This window comes from Vicugna pacos, chromosome 17, assembly GCF_048564905.1.
Source record: "Vicugna pacos chromosome 17, VicPac4, whole genome shotgun sequence".
Taxonomy (NCBI): domain Eukaryota; kingdom Metazoa; phylum Chordata; class Mammalia; order Artiodactyla; family Camelidae; genus Vicugna; species Vicugna pacos.
This window is the reverse complement of record NC_133003.1, coordinates 45,943,792-45,961,542: the sequence shown is the minus strand read 5'-3', so window position 1 is coordinate 45,961,542 and position 17,751 is coordinate 45,943,792. Positions and strand designations below refer to the sequence as shown.

Sequence of the window (17,751 nt, the reverse complement as noted above, 5' to 3'; positions counted from 1 at the left end):
CTTTTTCTTCGTGTTGGGAACGTCTACCTTTCCACCTCTTAGCCATAAAGCTGCAAACCATCTCAGTTTTTCTTCTGGCAAAAGGCTGGGATTTTATAACCGGCATCCTTATCCTTTTATTTTATTCTCCAGTCTACGAGTAAGAGTTCTAATTCCAGGTACAAGAAAGCACCATTCACTCTCAAACATCAAGATTCTCAGTGCTTACTGACTCTTCACAAAAACTGAAGAACAGGGACGTTAAATGACTTGTCTACAGTCCTGCCATTTAGTCAGTGGTGGGACAAGCAAAAGGACAACTCCTATTTCCAATTCCCTGCTCAGAAATGCTCCCACAACCAACTCCACAATTAAATACACACTGTCCAAGGAGAAGTATACAGATCTCTCTTCATCTTCTAAAAGGAAGAATTCTACGAGTTGGTCCATCAAAAATGACTAGCCTATCCAGGAGGTTAAAACATTTTTTCCACCAGCCCATCTCAGCTATCAAAAAAAAGTCAACAGGATTCAAAATGCGAATTAAACAAAATGAAGGCTTACTTCTTAAACAAAGGCTACTAATATCTAAATATAATCGAGAGCAATCAAATGAAGGTTGATGATTACATCTAACATTATTCCTGAAACGTAGCAGTTCCACTCACTGAGTGCTCTCTAGGTGCCAGGCAAGGTGCTGGGTAGTCTGTACACATTCATTTCATTCTGACAACTACTCTATGAGGCAGTACTTTGATCATCTACATTTTACTGAGGAGGAAAAAACGAAACACACAGATGCTAACACAAGTTATATACGGCTAAATCGATATTCAAATCCAAATCTGTCAGACTCCAGAACTCTCATTCCTAATATTATGCTACACTTTGCATACTGAAATGTGAATATGGGTTCAGAAAGATATTTGTTCTTAATTTTATACTTTAAATAAAATAATATTTGTCCATTGGAAAATACATTTGAGCACCATTTATGTGCCAGGCACTGGTTTAAGGCATTTGGAATACATCAGTGAACAAAAGAGAGAAATCCTGGCCCTCAGGGAGATCACATAATAATAATTGAGCAGCTAACATGCACCTCGTTTTGATCACTGCTCAGAGTGTTTCACAAGCATTAACCCATAACAACTATGAGGTAGAAACTACTATTATTCCCACTTTACAAGTAAGTAGACAGACACTGAGGGGTTAAATAACTTGCCAAAAATAACACAGGTGGAACAGTCAGGATCTGAACCTAAACAGTCTGGCTCTCAACTCCTAACCTCCATGCCATTGTAACTTATGTAACAAGCCACTTAATTTAAATATATTCCAAATAAACCAACCATACCACATTCAAATGCCAACAAATTTAAGCTCAAAATACATTCTAACAGTAATAACCACTTTAGTAGTTGCATTTGGAATTGTTATCAAGTAAACTGGTACAAAAGACATTTTAAGAATCATTTTGCCAATCATCATCCAAGGTTTTGTTTTTGGTTTTTTTAACTACAAATGATTACTTTTCTAACCCAGTTTAGGAGGAAAGACCTCAATTTTCAGAGAAATGTCACTACTTCGATACTTGAATCCTAAAATTATTTTGCCAATATTATGACTTTTTAAAAACATAGTATCCTTAAGGATAATTTTTAAATGAACCCTAAAGCTTTGTTAATTTTTTAATTTAAAAAAAGTTCCTTTGGAAATGAAACAAGAATATTATTCTATTATATAAAACTGAGGAAACTGGAATCAGATCCAAATACAGAATCCAATATCTAATTTAAGAAACAGTGTAACCTTAAAAAAAAAAAACCAGTACAATAGAATGTGATTTTGACTTTGAATAAAGAAATTAACTCAAATTACTCCATTAGAAATTTCAATTTTGGTTTGTCACATCTTAGAAAAACTAAATGCCTTAAATTATCACTAATTTTGACCTATTCAGCAAATAGGTTAACATTTTTTTGCTTTTCTTTTCATACATGAGCTCAAAAGACATGAATCAACTTACACAACTATAAATGATATTCAAGATATAAATTTTTAAAATTTCATATGCCATAGCTTCAAAAAGTGGCCTACTTGGCAAACTTTCTTAGACTCTGGTTTAGAAAACATTGTTTTTAACCACCACCCCACCACACACACAAAAAAAGCAGCATCACACTATAATAGTGTAAGGTTAGGTAGGGGATATGTGGAAATATGCCAAAATTCTGGAATACAAACTCCTAATGCAATCCACCAATAAGCTGAAAACAAATTAGACTGTGATTGCTAAAGGGGATGAGCTGTATTTATATGGCTTGCCTGGAAAGTTCAATAAAAAAGAAAATTGAAAAAGGAATTATGGGCGGAGGTCATAGCTGGTAATGTGGTATAGTGGTAATGCGCATGCTTGGCATGCTTGAGGTCCTAGGTTCAATCCTCAGAATCTCCATTACGTAAGTAAGTAAATAAACAAACAAACCTAATTACCTCCTCCCAAAAGAAAAACTTTTTAAATTTTAAAAATACTTTAAAAAATTAAAAAAAGAAAAAGGAATTGTGTTCTCTATAGACTCCATCTTAGCACCTGCTGACACATAAATAGGTACTTTAAAAAAGTTAAAGACAGAGCAGAGCAATTACCTGTTAGGACAGTTTAAAAACACTGCTGGTTAACTTCACCTTACCAATAAAACTAAGTATGCCTAAAAATACCAAAGGAGAACATGCTTAACTGAAGCCCAACTTTCTACCGTTCATAAAATTTGTTCAGAAGAGCGTCTCAGTAGGAGTGCATACTTTCTGGAAAGCAACTTGGCCATATGACATGAAATACATTGTACCCTTGACCCAGCGATGCCAACTCTGGAACCCATCCTCAGGAAATGCAGATCAAATTGATGTACAACAGCAAAACCCTGGAAACCACTCAAATGTCCAATAATGAGGAAATGATCAAATATATTACAGTATGTCCACAAGTTATGCCATAACAGAATAAATTATGAAGGCATTAAAGACGGTTTTAGGCACAGAAAAATGCATACATCACAATTAAAAGAAAACAAACCAGGATATGAACATTATAGACAGCATTTTTAAATGGCATTTGGACACATATATTTTTTAAAAAGAAAGATGTAAAGGAAATATTCTGAAATGCTGACAGTAGTTAATTAACCCTGGATGGTGGAGAATAGTGGTTTCTTATATTTTACAGTATTCTTTTAAAATTTCTACTCGTAACCTTGTGCTACTTTGCTAATCAGAAAAAAAATCATCTAAAAAGAATATATAACTATTTTTTACAGTTGCAACACATTTTGTATCCATGTTCAGTGACATTTCATTTTATCTTTGAGAAACCTAATAAGTGCTTCAAGTTGTGAAATATCTTCTATGTTAGTCATTTAAAATGCCTTACTGCACTCTTAACAGCTTCTTAACGAGAACATTTCACTTTGAGATTCTAGGCCTGCACAGAAAAATTGATGGCAAGGAGGATGGGGGATAAAGAACTGTGAAGAGTTCTCTAGCAGGATGCTTCAGGTTCCACAACTCGGAATTTACATTTGAAGCCGACTTCACTGGAAGGCTACAGTAAAGTTTCAGATTTGTTCAAGTTTAGAGTTGAGCTACAGTATATTTTCTTTAAAAACTATTTTCGCCATTCTTACCCCAAAGTAATTAAATAACAAGTACTTTGATCACAGAATTATTTCTGCTTTTTAAAGATACTAAATTTAGTTCAATAATCCAATGCCCGGTAGCCAGTTATTTAAATGTCCAAACATAGTATAATATTCCACTATTCCTACTTTCCATAGATTATCATTCTTTCCCCTAATATAGACACATATATACACATATGCACACAATCATATGTGTGTGTGTGTGTGTGTGTGTGTGTGTGTGTGTACAGTCTTCAAATTTTAGTCAAAATGCTTAAGATGCTTGGATTTAAAGTGCTACCTGGATTCATAATAGTAGTACATTTACATTAAAAAAAAGATGTTTAAAGGATTAAGATCTCCCAATCCACAGCTCTATGGTTCTACCCTCAGGTGGATCCACAGAGGCAGACAAGAAAAGTAGAAAGTGCATTGGCCCTGGGTTCTAATTTTATCTCTGCTACTAATTAGCTTTGTTGCCTCAGGAATTTCACTTAACCTTTCTGGATCTCCTAGCTACATCTGTAAAATTAGACCACTTAGTTAAGGTTTCTACAATTCTTTAAAAAAATTATTCTAGGTCCAGATTTCTACAATCTTCCCAAATATCTTCTTTTCCTAATTCTCAGCAGTAATAAACTTTTCCTAGGATTAACCTTTGAGGTAGCAACACTTCATAAAAATGAAGACAAATTTTTGTTAACACTACTTATTTCAAAAATACAGAAGGTGTTTAAAACTCATCCTATCACATTTTGGTAAATTCTATTAAACATTTCTCAGTAACTATCCTATCACCAATCTAAGAGTCTCAGTTAAAAAGAAAGTTACTGAATATACATTACACATATGGGACACATGATTTATTATGCAATGACTGTTACAACACCTGGCAATGGGCAGTATTTCATTCCCTGACACTCATCAAAAAATTAAGGACTAGAGGTGTTTCTTTTTTTAATGTTCAAAACAAAGTGAATACTATGTAAATTAAGTGTTTCGACATAAAGTATTAGGTAACATGTGGTATTATTTGGGGTTTTATTTATTTTCGGTTTTTTGGGGGGGTAACTGGGTTTGTCTGTTTGTTTGTTTGTTTTAATGGAGGTACTGGGGATTGAACCCAGGACCTCGTGTGTGCTAAGCATGCACTCTACCACTGAGCTATACCCTCCACCCTCATTTTGGGTTTTAAACCCTAAGAATATGAATTTTAGCATTGAAACTCTCTGTAAGCAAACTGCCAAATTTCAGAATTTTCAGAATTCAGAGACCAAACCCTACAATAAGTAATTCAGCTTCATAAACCTTTTGAGCAAGTTAAATGACATCTATTAAAGTTTTCTTAACTTTTAAAGCAGAAAAGATAGCCACATTTTACTTTGATGTTTACAAAAAACTGACTTTTATCTAAGAAAATAGGCTTCACCTGAAGCTTTTCATACCTGGGAAGTTACTAGTTGAACTTGAGAAATGGCCAACTTTCTAAAGTGACACATAGTGTTCAACACGTCTGAATTCCTGAGTCTATAAATCAAAACACTTTCTACAAAAAACTTCTGCGTTTTTTAAAAAAAGATCAAGATAAATTTACTATTCTAGACATATTGTTTCTATCTAAAAGTCTGTAAATTTCCTTTTAAGTACTTTTTCCTCATTGTCAATATATTCTTGCAAGAATTACAGATTAGGTTAAAGCCTGAGGTGTTTTTTTTTTTAAACTATGAAATTTACTGAGATTTTTTCTTTTCAGTTTCTTAAAGGTCACAAGCAATTACAGTCACAATTTTTTTAACAGATCCTACCCACAACAAATCATTCAAAAAGAATACTGTAACATTAAAATAATAATTCACTTTGAGTTCAACAGTTTTCCAGAAGCTATGTTGTTAAAATAATCTAATGCAAAAAAGATGGGGGGAGGACATGATGTGATTACTTGCCACTATCAATAAATCCAGTACAGCAGGCCACGTTTGGATAGACACACAAATTCAAAGGAGGAAATGACACCAGCCAGCTTTCTTCTGAACATTTTTCAAAATACTGCTTCTGCATTAAATGAGTGTACCCATTACATACAATAACAGCAGTTACCATTTACCTAAGCCCCTTCTATGGCAGGCATGATGCGAGTCACTTAACATTATGTACTTGCAGCAAATCTGTAAGAAACCTATTATTATCTCCTTTTAATAGACAAGAAAGCAAGGACTGACTGAGAGAGGATACAGGCTGCTAAGTGGCAGAGCCAGACTGCAAACCCGGGCTGCCTGACTTCAAAGTTCACACTCGTTATATTAAACTACACTGTCAACTAAAAACATAAGCATGACTTTCATGCTTATGTTTTTAAAAGTTCCTCAAAGATTTACTAAACTTTTTTAGGTTTCCCGAGCTTAACTAGTTGTCTGCAAAAAACTCAACAACTGACTGCAGTAATACACCTATCGACATTATAAATTAATTCAGTCTTGTCAAAGGATAGGATTTACAAGGCGATTCCAATTCTTACTTAAAGGGAATATCAGAAAATTTACAGTTCAGTGAGCTCAACTGCACTCAGGCTGATCTTCTCCACATCATATAAAAGCTCAAATATGGATACTTAGCTCAAAGTTTTTCCTTATTAATTTTAAGAGTATTAGATACACATTCCACTCTTCTACACATATTGAAAAGACAGTCATTTCAAGCACTACCCCCCCAAAATCATATTAGAAAAAGAGCCAAACAAGTAGGCAAATTTTCTTTATGCTTATAAGCAACATTCCTCAAAGGAACTCTGGGTTCTGCTAATCTCTTTCTCCAAGTCTTACTCATTCCTGTGGCTCTGTAGCTGCAAGGACTAAGAGTCACAAGTTACACAAGTTCTCGTGTTCTACAACAAGGGAGATGTGTTTGAATCACTCCCATAGCCAAACCAGTTGGACAGCTAGTCTCCTATTAAATAGGGATTTCACCCATTATCTAAAACGTGGAGGAGCTGCTGCCATCTCTCTTTGGAACGGCTCTAAAGTTCATCCCCGACAAGCACAAGCCCCTACCAGCTAAGACTGAGTGAGTCACAGCAACTTCCAGGCTCTAAATAAAGATTGAGAGAATCTCTCGTTCTTATTCCTTCCCCAGCCAACCAAACAAGCAAAATGTCATCATCCTCCTTCCCCTCAATCACTGTGGGATAAACAGCACACTGTGTATAGGTTCCCAGGGCAATTTCCCTCCCAGACACCCCTGCCCTGGACGTGGAATGAGCTATATTCCTGCTGAGTCCCTTCCTCTCTGTTCATGTAGGAAAGCGCCATCCCAAGAGACCAATCCCTTTCTTTCAACGTAGCTGGCTGACTGATAAGATCCATCTTATCACCTCGACGAGGGCAATTAGTTCTAGAAAAGCAGAGACCCCCCCTCCCCAACCCCTACAACTGCTCGGCTTATAAAAGCTGAGCACTAAAGCACTACTGTGAACTGGCTGGAAATGTCTCTCCCCAGCTTCTACCCACGAATGCAGCACAATCAACTGGATCTTGGCCCCGAGGGAAACGGATGAAAACCAGTCACTGAATTACAGGGGACAAGCTGCCCAAAGAATTCAGAAAGGAGTCCACACTGGTCCCCTGCTTTTCTCACAATGGGACTTTTCGTCCCGAGTGGCGAGTGAGAGGATCTAAATTTTTATGCTTTCTCCCAAGACAGACGGCCTCGCCAAATCCCACCCTTCAGGAAAGTGACAAGCTGGAGTTAACCCTTCCGCTGCCCCCAGAGACCAAACCCGAAAGAAACTCCAGTCCTCCAAGCGCTCTAAAAATCTGACAAGCCCAATTCCACCCTTTCCAAGCCCCGGCCGCGTTGAGGACACAGACCTTGGAAGATGACTACATGGAACTAACCCTTCAGCTGCCGATCTCAGCGTTACACTTCAGCCACCAACACGCGGGAAACTCCAAGTCCTGGCCCTCGGGGAGGTGACGGTCACGTCTTGTCTCCCCGCGTCCCCCACCCAAACACACACAATCCCAAGAGCCCCGCCGCGCAGAGGGGAGCCCCAAGCCAGGCCTTCGGCGAACGCCGGGCCTGACCCGCGGGCTGCGGCGCCCTGGGCGGGTGCGCGGGAGGGCACTCACCGCGATGACATTGACGAAGGTGGTCTTGCCCGAGTACTGCAGCCCCACGAGCGTCAGCTCCATCTCCTCCTTCCAGAAGAGCGAGCGGAACCAGTCCAGCAGGCGGGAGATGAGCGCCAGCATGATGGCGGCCGGCAGGGAGGACGGACCGGCGAGCGGGCGGGCAGTGGCGGCGGCGACTTCCACACGAGCGGGCCTCGGCCCGGATCCCCCCAACGGTTCCTCGGGGCCCCGGCGCGACGCTGGCGGACACGGGCGGGCGGCGGCGGCCGGAGCCAGGAAGCCGAGCAGGTCATATGACTCGCCCTACCCCCCACGCTCGTCCCCGCGCCGCCGTCGGCGTCCACAGCAAGAGCGGCGGGGCCCGCCCGGCTAGGCGCGCCCGCCGCCTGCAGCGCCACCTGCTGTGGACTCGGCGCGCAGCACCGCGTACCAGCGCTCCGACCTCGGGCTCCCTTTCTACCACCCTCCATGGCTCATTGATGTTGGTGAATTCATTCATTCTCTCAACAATTGTTTATTGGCAGTCTCCTCTGGGCAGAAAGACTTCAAGGCTCTGGCGGAGTCAGCATGAAAATTGCTCTCCTACATAGCAAAAGATGGAAGCCCCAAGTGTAAATCAGTAGGGAAGTGATTAAATAAATTCTAGTATGTCCCCAAAAGGGAATACTTTACAGCTGTTTAAAAAAGAATGAGAACGTTCTCTATTAACTGATACAGAATGATGTCCAGGAAATATTTTCAAGGAACATAAAGGCAAAATGCCAGCTATGTATTAAATGATAGTTTGGTACAAGACAAGAAAACAAGAATATGGGGAATGGGAGATTGAACCAATATATATTTTTAGAAGTTTGCTGTGGCAGCTCCAGGCAGAACTGGCTGTAGGAAGGCGTGATGGGTTGAACTGTGTCCCCCTAAAAGGATGTGTTGGAGTCCTAACCCCCAGTACCTCAGAGTGTGACCTTCTTTGGAAACAGGGCCATTGCCGTTGTAATCGGTTAAGACGGTCTTAGTGGAGTATGGTGAGCCCTTAATCCAAAATGACTGCTGTCCTTCTAAGAAGATAAGAGACATACACACAGGAGGGGAGAGAGCCATGCAACAACAGAGGCAGAGAATGAAGTGCTGCAGCTGCAAGCCAGGGAACACCAAGGTATGGCCAGCAAACCCCCCCAGAGCTGGAGGAAAGGCATGAACAGATGCTCTGTCCCAGCATCAGAAGGAACCAGCCTTACTAACATCTTGATCTTGGACTTCTGGCCTCCAGAACTGTGAGACAATAAATTTCTGTGGTTTTAAGCCACAGTTTGTGGTCCTTTGATACAGTGGCCCTAGCAAACTAACCCAGAAAGGGCAGAAGCAGTGAGATGAGTTAGTAAACTATCATACCAGCATAAGAGAGCCATGGTGCTGGCTTTGTACACGACTTTGTACACACTTAGGGGTCGGCCACTACGAAGCTTCCATTCTGGTGGCAAAGACAATGAACAAGCAAACAAACTAATTTCAAAACGGGAAGTTGAACATTCCTCAACCTTTACAATGATCATAATTCTCTTCACCTCTAAAATCATTTAACAGAAAAGTCAATTCTTACCTCCTGGTTCTAGTCTCCCATTAAAAAAAAAAACTTCATAAAAATTTTTATCATAAAAGCACACTATGATAGTTGTAAAAAAAATCAAATAGTACAGAGGTATAATAAGAAAAAGGTAATCTGTCTCTTGGCATCCTCAATCCCTCATCTCTGAAGAAACTCACTTTAAGAGTTTACTCTTTAAAAAAGGACACTATGAACTCATCTACAAAACAGAAACAGACTCACAGACGTGGTAATAATCTTATGGTTACTGGGAAAAGGGGGTGGGAAGAGATAAATTTGGGAGTTTGAGATTTACAAATGTTAGCCTCTATATATAAAAATAGATTTTAAAAAAGTTTCTCCTGTATAGCACTGGGAACTATGTTTAATATCTTGTAATAACCTTTAATGAAAAATATATATATGAGACAGAATATATGTATGTATATGCATGACTGGGCCATTGTGCTGTACACCAGAAACTGACACATTGTAAATGACTGTACCTCAATTTAAAAAAAGAAAGAAAAAAGTTTACTCTTTTCTGATCAAATAAACATTTATACACATATACGGGGTAGAGAGTTTTCTCTTATGCACAAAAATGGAAATATGTTGTAGCCATTATTCTGTAGCTTCCTTTGTTTAACTTACAGTTAAATATATTTTACTAAAAATAAAGGCAGAAATATTCAAAAAGATTTTCAAAACTCATCATTTCCTAATTATTTTAATGCAGTTTACTATAATCTATGTCCTTGAAGCTCTCTACCTGTATTTTATCCATATGATGCAAATATCTTATAATAGGGAGTCAATGAACATTTCTTCCCAGCTCTGGGTTCATCGATGTCACACTGGTAGCTTGAAATCAACCACTGTGAGAATACCTGCACCATAGAAACTGGCAGACACTACAAATTAGTTTCCTCCCTTCCCAGGAGGGCCAGTTGTTAGATACTTACCAGCACACCACAGATAGTACCTCATTCATAGGATTAAAATGAGAATTAAATAATAGTGTTAGCCGACAGTGAGACCCCTAAATTAGGAGGCCCACCAAAGTGTGGGTCCTTGCCTCATGGCTGGAAAAAAAATCCCAGCTGATGCAGAGGGACAGAGCGAAAATTACTTTTATTTCTCAAAAGAGGAAAAGGAAGAAAAGCACTCAAGTGAGGAAGAGGCGCTGGAATGGGGAGCCTTCAGCCAAGATGGGTGGCAGGGACAGCTCGGGCCCAGGTTAGGCCACGTGGACTTTTCTGGGAGACTTCTGCCATCATGTCCTCCTCCTGGCTGTGATGGAGCCAATCAGTCCTTGCATGGGCTTTTTAGTCCTCGTATGGACTTTGTTGTCATGGCAATCGCCAACTGTCACGGTGCTGGTGGGTGTGTCATTTAGCATGCTACTACATTACAATGAGTGTATAATGAAGTCAAATCCCCCACCATCTTGGACTGGATTCTAACCAGTTCTTGTTTCTTCTCTGCAGTTGCCTTCTGAGACTTAGATAAGAGTGACTGGTTTCTAGTTGGGGGAGGGGCGCGGATATGATACTGGGGGCAACAGCCCTGGCAACAAAAAGGAAAGTTGCTTTTAACCAGAATGCCAGCCATCTGGTGGGCCCAGCATCTTCCCTGACAAAAAAAAAAGAATAAAAAAAACTCCGAAGATTCTGTTCAGCTATGAACGTTTTTAAAGGAATTGAAGGAATAATCTCAGTTAATCACTGAGAGAGGTGGTCAGAGCGGTTGCCACCCCCCAGTGCCTGCAGGCGTGTCCTAATCTACTGCTTGAGCCTGCTCTTTTGTGACTCAGGAAGGCCTGGGAGACTTCAGCTTTTCTATATATAAGAGTCAGAGATGGGTGGGAGGTGCCTCAAAGGGTCCTGCTCCCTTTCCGTAGTAAATTAGATAAAGCAAGGTAATGAAAGGCAAGATATGCTTACTGTGTACAGAGTTCATAGTTTGAATGCCTGATTCTGATACCGGCTTCTCTACCTATCGCTGTGTGAACTGTGCGAGTTGCTTAACCTTTCTGTGCCTCTATTTACTGTAAAGGGAGATAATGGTGTTCTTTGCCTCAAGGGATAATTGTGAGGACTAAATGAATGAGTCCACAGGAAGCTCTTACTATGTAGCACCTGGCGCAGCATGAGCATTCACTAAATACTAGGCATTATTTCTGGAACACAGTGACTCAGGACATTTGGTCACTAATTCAGGGGCTCTGTTTCTAATCTGTAAAACAGGGGTAAGGATATCACTCTTATTTGAGATTTTAACTGAAAGGGCATTTTCTGCTGGACTCAGTCCCTGAAGTAAAGTCTGGCGGTGAACTCTTCCCTCTGAACTTCATCTAGAATTAAGTTTAAAAACATGGGAGAGCAGGATCACGTGCTCAGACACATTCATAAGTCACATGTAAAGGTCAGGAGTCCTGGTGTGCTGGGAACGTGGATGATGAGGACAAGTGATAGGACTAACCCATGGGTTTGCTACCTGGCTGTTGTATAAGACATGGAAAATTCCATGATCAGAGCCAAATGCATCCTTGAAGACCACTTTAGTTTTAGCTCTGAGAAAACTGAGGCACAGAGGAGGAAATATCGCACCTAGGGACATGATTTTGAGCTGTCATCTCCTTAAGAAGAGGGATCATTTCTACTTAAACCAATAAACCCATTCTGAGAAAATGAGTCGGTTAATGTCTCATCACTTCACTGTTTCCTCAGCTTCACATTTGTCTAATGGGATAATAGTTTTGGACAAAGAATAAAATGAGCGTGACGTATTCCATATGTTTCCACCGGCCTGATTATCAGCTTCATAGCATCTTCAAATGACAGCACCTGGGCCTTCTCGGCAGGACATGTCTGCATTTTGGCCAAGTCAGTCAAGAAGCCAGAATCTTTCATTAGCCATGGATGTCAGCCCAGGTCGTAGAGGCAGCCTTTCAAAATCTGTAAGGGGCAGAATGTCAGCTCTGTCTTTTAAAAGGACAGTGCCAGCTTCAGGAAAAGAGAAGCAAGAACCAGTTAGGGAGTAGTCTAGAGAAGGAACATTCCTCGTTAGTCCAAAACTGAGCTGGCCAACCCCACTGTAAGAACAGTCAATCACTTGAGAATTCCAAAGGTAGAAAACAGATACTCCACACAGCTCGGGGTGATGCAAAGTGCCCTCTGCTACGAAGGAAAAGCCTTATCTCGAAAAAAAAAAAAGTTCTTATTCTGGCTTGAAAAACTAAACAATGACCTTGGGCAAGTCACCTCTCCTCCCTGGGCTTTAGTTTCCCTATCTATGAAGTGAAAGTTTGGGTAAGGTAAAATTTAGGAATTCCCTCTCTCTAAATCTTGTGATTTCATAGGAGTCTGACTGAAATGTTCGGGAAGGGATTTCTACATGGGGAAGGGAATAATTTTTTAATAGCTTTTTTTTAGGGGATTTTTAAGTTTACAGAAAATGGAGCAGGCGGTATAGAGTTCCCGTAACCTGCTTCCCACCCGCTACAGCTTCTCCACTTATATTTGTTACATTTGTTATAAAAGATGAACCAATGTTACTACATTATTATCAACTAAAGTCCATAGGGTACATTTGGGTTCACTCTTTGTGTTACATAGTTCTAAGGGTTTTGACAAATGTACAGTGTCATGTATTCACTGTTACTATATTATACAGAATAGGACATACAGAATTCCCTAAAAAACCTCTGAAATAACTCTTTTAAATTTGACAGTCTATGATTTTGAATATTTAAAAGAAACAAAGAAACATCGAATGTCACCAAAAAAAACCCCCACAACAACAACAACAAAGAAAAGAATCATCAGTGGAACTCAGAAACATCTACATGACCATGGGATAGAGGAGAAAGGGACCCAAAGGATTTCTGTTTGTTGGAGCAGCCAGGTTCAGCCAGGCCTGAAGCTGTTCTTTTGAGTTTTTCAATTATGTTCGATAACCACTCTCTTTCTCCTTAGGCTGTTTGGATCTGAGTTTCTGTCAAAAGCTCTGTTAAGAATCCTGCCTAAAATAGATTTAAGAATAAAAACAAAACCAAAGACTATCTATGAAAGGAATAAAGTAAGGTAAGGAAACGAAATAAAAACCAACAAAGTCAAAGAAACAATAGAAAATCGAAATAATATGCTGTACAGGATAGATACAGTAACTTTTTTCAAGTGGGTCTCTGCTTCATCCAGGTCATCACTGCCGTTTGGTGGATTTGATGATAAGTCAGTGTTATTGTTTCAGGGGTGAAAGTATAAGCAGACAGGGTGAGGGGGGGTCCCCAGAGAAAGAGAACCAAGGATGGTTTTCTTGACGTAAGAGAAGCCATTTTTGGCCTAAGCCATTTTGTGATCTAAGCCTGGCCCCAATGCTTGTCAGTGAACAGGTCTCAGTAATAAATGATTTTAAGGGAACACAGGAGCAAAGGAAAAGCTATCAAGAAACAAGTTTATCGGTAAAACAGAGTCCTGGCTCTTCCTCGAGGGATACTCGTAACAATCTGATGCGTATCTCTGAGTCCTGCAGGAACTAAATCCCCACCGTGGTGGAGGATGGTAACCACGTGCTGACACCCCAGAAAGGTCAGAACCTAAGGGATGATGTGGACCTTTTCTGGCCCTCGTGACTTTAATCAAGTAAAGCTTGGACTCTGGCAGCCTTTGCCCCAGTTCTGTGCTGAACTCTTCTCTGCTCAAGCCCCTTCATGAATATGCATGTACTCTTAGCTTTAAATTTCCCCAGTTCTTTGGGGAGATACTACTTTGGGGAAGAACCCTGGTGTTCTCCTTACTTGCTGCAAATGAGAAAGTCCTTCCTTCTCCTGCTCTTTGGCTGGGTTGTATCTTTTGGCTCAACACACATCGAGGCGAACCCAGTTTGGGGGTAAGAAAAGCATGCTTTTTGGAGTCAATCAGGAGCTGGTCTGCACCCCAATTTTCTCCCTTCTGACCTCTGTTAAATTGCTTCACCTCTCTGAACCCAAATGGAAATAGTGTCTACTTCTCAGGGCTGTCACGAGAGTCGAATGAAAAGTACAACAGCATCACTTAGCACCGTGCCCTGTTCACAGCACGTGCTCCTTAAATGCCATTGTTGTTACTTCTCACATCTGAGATTCCAATGCCTGATGTGGAAATTCCCTTTTGTGTCTTCCTGCCACAGGCACCCTACCCAGAACTCGACCGACACAGCCCCTCCTAAGCGTTCCTGGTCTACAGCAGCATGCCCTGGGAGTCCTGTCTGTGCTGTCCTCACGGGTGCTTTATAATGAGCACTTAAGATACAGCCGGTGGCTTCAGTGTCCAAGCCAGGGAGGAGGATTTTATCACTGAGATTGCTCAGTACTGCAGCACAGCCGTCCTAAAAAGTGGGTGAATTGTTGTCGGTTTGTTATTGGATTTATCTTCTACAGACAATGCGCCCCTAGACTGCAGGATCCAGTGCCCTCCTTGCTCTGCCATCACTCTGTGCAATGGTTATTCCCTGGCACCCGTCATTCCTACATCATAAAAACATCCTCCTGTCACTTTAAATCAGTGCACACACTTCTGGTTTCATTACAAATATATGTAGTCTTAAGAAATTGAAAAAAACAAAAAATGTATTTCAGGTAAGAAGTCTCCTGGTGCCCAGTTTGAGCCAGCTGCAGAGTGGACCTTTGGGAAGGGACAGAGGACAAGACTGGCTGCTTCTGTTTCTGGGTGTATTCACTTCCCAGGGCTGTTGTGAAAACGGACCACAGACTAGGAGGCTTGAACAGCAGAAATGTTTCGTTCTAAGTCTGGAGGCTAGGCGTCTGAGATCAAGGTGTCAGCTAGGTTGGTTCTTTCTGAGGGCTGAGAGGAAGAATCTGTACCAGGCCTCCACCCCAGCTTCTGGTAGCTTGCTGGCAATCTTTGGTTCCTTAGATTGTACCGGCATCATTCACCTCTGCCTTCAACTTCATATGGCCTTCTCCCTGTATGCGTGTCTCCCTCTGTGTCCTGTGTCCAAATTCTCTTTTTCTAAGGACACCAGTCTTACTGGATGAGGGCCACCCTAATGACCTCACCTTAAGTTGGTTACCTCATCTGCAAATACGGTTACATTCTGGGGCACTGGCGGTTAGCACTTGAACTGGAGGGGTAGGGGGGACACAATTCAATTCATAACACCTGCCTAAGTAGTTACCCCTGTTCTTCCATCAGTAGGATGGACATGGAATTGTCATCTAAAATGGGACCCTTTTAAGAGAGAAAGGGGGTGCTGTTCATAATTATGCCAGAACTTCAGATGTAAATCAGAACCATCCTGGTCACACTGGTGCATATGGTCACCTTACCCATGAAGCATAGACCTAGTGGAGGTAGGGAGTGGGGTGTGGGGGGCCAGAAAGAGTTGACTTGACCAACACCACCACGATGGATGCTGGTACTCTCCAGGCACGGCAGATGTTTCACACTGACCATCTCCCTCCTGGAGCTAAAAATACTGGGAACATCACACCTGCAGTTCACTCCATCCAGGTGAATGCATCTCTGTTTCAGCAGGCAGATTAGGGAGTCCTTCCTTTAGAACCAGAGTATCCAAGAGTCTATCTTTTTCCTGCTGAGATATCCTCACTTCACCAGGACTGCAGTCTCCATGGACAAGACCTAAGGCAGCCCCACTTCAGTTCTCTCCCCACGTGATCCACATCCGGTTCCCTGGAAACACTGTACTTTGCTTTCACAAACTGTGAGGATCAGACTGGCCCCATTGTAGTAATGTCTTTTTCTCTTCAGTCAGAACAGCTAGCCAACCCCAGAGCTGCATGTTTTAGATCACCCAGGCAGCCTCTCTAAGGGGTTCCTTTAAAGCCCCTGTCCCTAGGTTTAAGTTAACATTGTCCTTCACTTGGAGGACTGGGGAAGGACCCAACTCATCAACAGCTCCCTCCAAGCACCTTTTCCTTTAATTCCCCCTCTGGATCCCTTTCCTGCCCTCAGTGGGGGTGAAGGGTTCAGCACCTCCAAGCTATCTCTTTTTGCAAGTCCTGCATGGCGAACTCACACATCTCATTGATATGGGACATCTACAATTTTGGTGATTCAGACAGAAGCAGAACCAAATGGTTTCACTGCAACCATCTTTTACCTGATAATTACTAACCAGACTGAGGCCCTCTGAAGGCAGGGACTGCCTTACTCAGCTGGGTGTCCCCAGCCTCCTGGCTCTCCCTCTGACACCCGGTAGGGGGATCTGCAAATGCTCCCGATGAATGATGTAACAGCAAGTTTCCAGTCGTCTCTACATTCGGCTCCCTGTCCTTTGACAACGTTTCGGTTTGGTTTTATTAAACCCCTACAACCTTTGATAATGGAATAAAGAGACAGGTGCAGAAAGGGAGACGCAGGTGAACCTCTGCCCAGCCTCGGAAAGGATGCGGGCGGGTCCCGCGGGCTCGGGGCCGCGCCGCCGCCTGTGCGCTCCAGCTGGCGGCTGCCGGGCGCACTGCAGGGCTCCTCCGGGCAGCGAGGGGCGGGAACGCGGTTCCGACGCGCAGCGGGATCGTCTGGGATGCTCCAGATGTTTATCCGCTGCCAAGCCGGGTTCAAAGGAGGCCTAGAAGCTTTCAGGAGAGACACGTCCGTCCAAAACGCCCCCGGCGTTGACCAGACCCAGGCAGGTGGTGTGCCCTGCGGAACACTGATTCAGGGCATCCAAAGAAAACTTTGTTAATAACCTCGGGTTCTACACACTGCTCTGGTGCCAAAAATAAGCTATGGAACAGAAACACTTGAATAGAGCTTTCAGATTTTTTTTTAAAAAGTTCATTATTATTTTACCGGTTGCTCCTAGCAAAAGATAGAGGCACTTGGGGAAATCACTTTTGACATGAGAGCTATTTTCTATCAAATAATTTACGTAATATAGATGATAGAAGTACCCTCTGATTGGTGTAAATACTTCGAACAACCCAGATGTGTATCAGGTAGAAAATATAAATCACCACCCGCTTCCTGGCCCCTCTAGCTTCACTCCCTCTCAACAGCAGTAATCACTGTTGACAGCTTGGTGAATTTCCTTTAGTAACAGTAGTAGTGGTAATAATAACAATAACAAAAATGAATCTAGGACTCACTCATGTGTCAGGCACTGTGCTAAATGCTCTATGTAGACTGTTTCCTTTAGTCCTTACATCCTTCCTATGTGATGGTTACTTTGACTACTCCCGCTTTACAGACATAAAAAACCAAGGCTTGGGGAAGGTAGGTAACTTGCCTACGTTTGTGCAGCTTTCTGCCTATTTTTCTCATGAGTACACACAGATACGTGAGTGCATGTGTATGTGTTTATGTACAGTTTCTATTGATGAAGGATAACATGTTTTTGTGAAACTTGCCTTTTTTTCACG

The 17,751-nt window shown here is 41.7% G+C and overlaps 1 protein-coding gene across 1 annotated transcript in view; it reads right to left on the bottom strand.

The window, feature by feature from the left end:
- ARL8B (ARF like GTPase 8B) overlaps nt 1-8,091 on the bottom strand; it is a 45,127-nt gene extending 37,036 nt beyond the window's left edge. The window contains 3 exon segments of the mRNA XM_072941752.1: nt 7,781-7,957; nt 7,959-7,991; nt 7,993-8,091. Of these exon segments, the coding sequence (XP_072797853.1) occupies nt 7,781-7,957; nt 7,959-7,991; nt 7,993-8,076 (294 nt within the window). The 5' untranslated portion in view covers nt 8,077-8,091.
- Between the last annotated feature and the right edge of the window lie 9,660 nt (nt 8,092-17,751).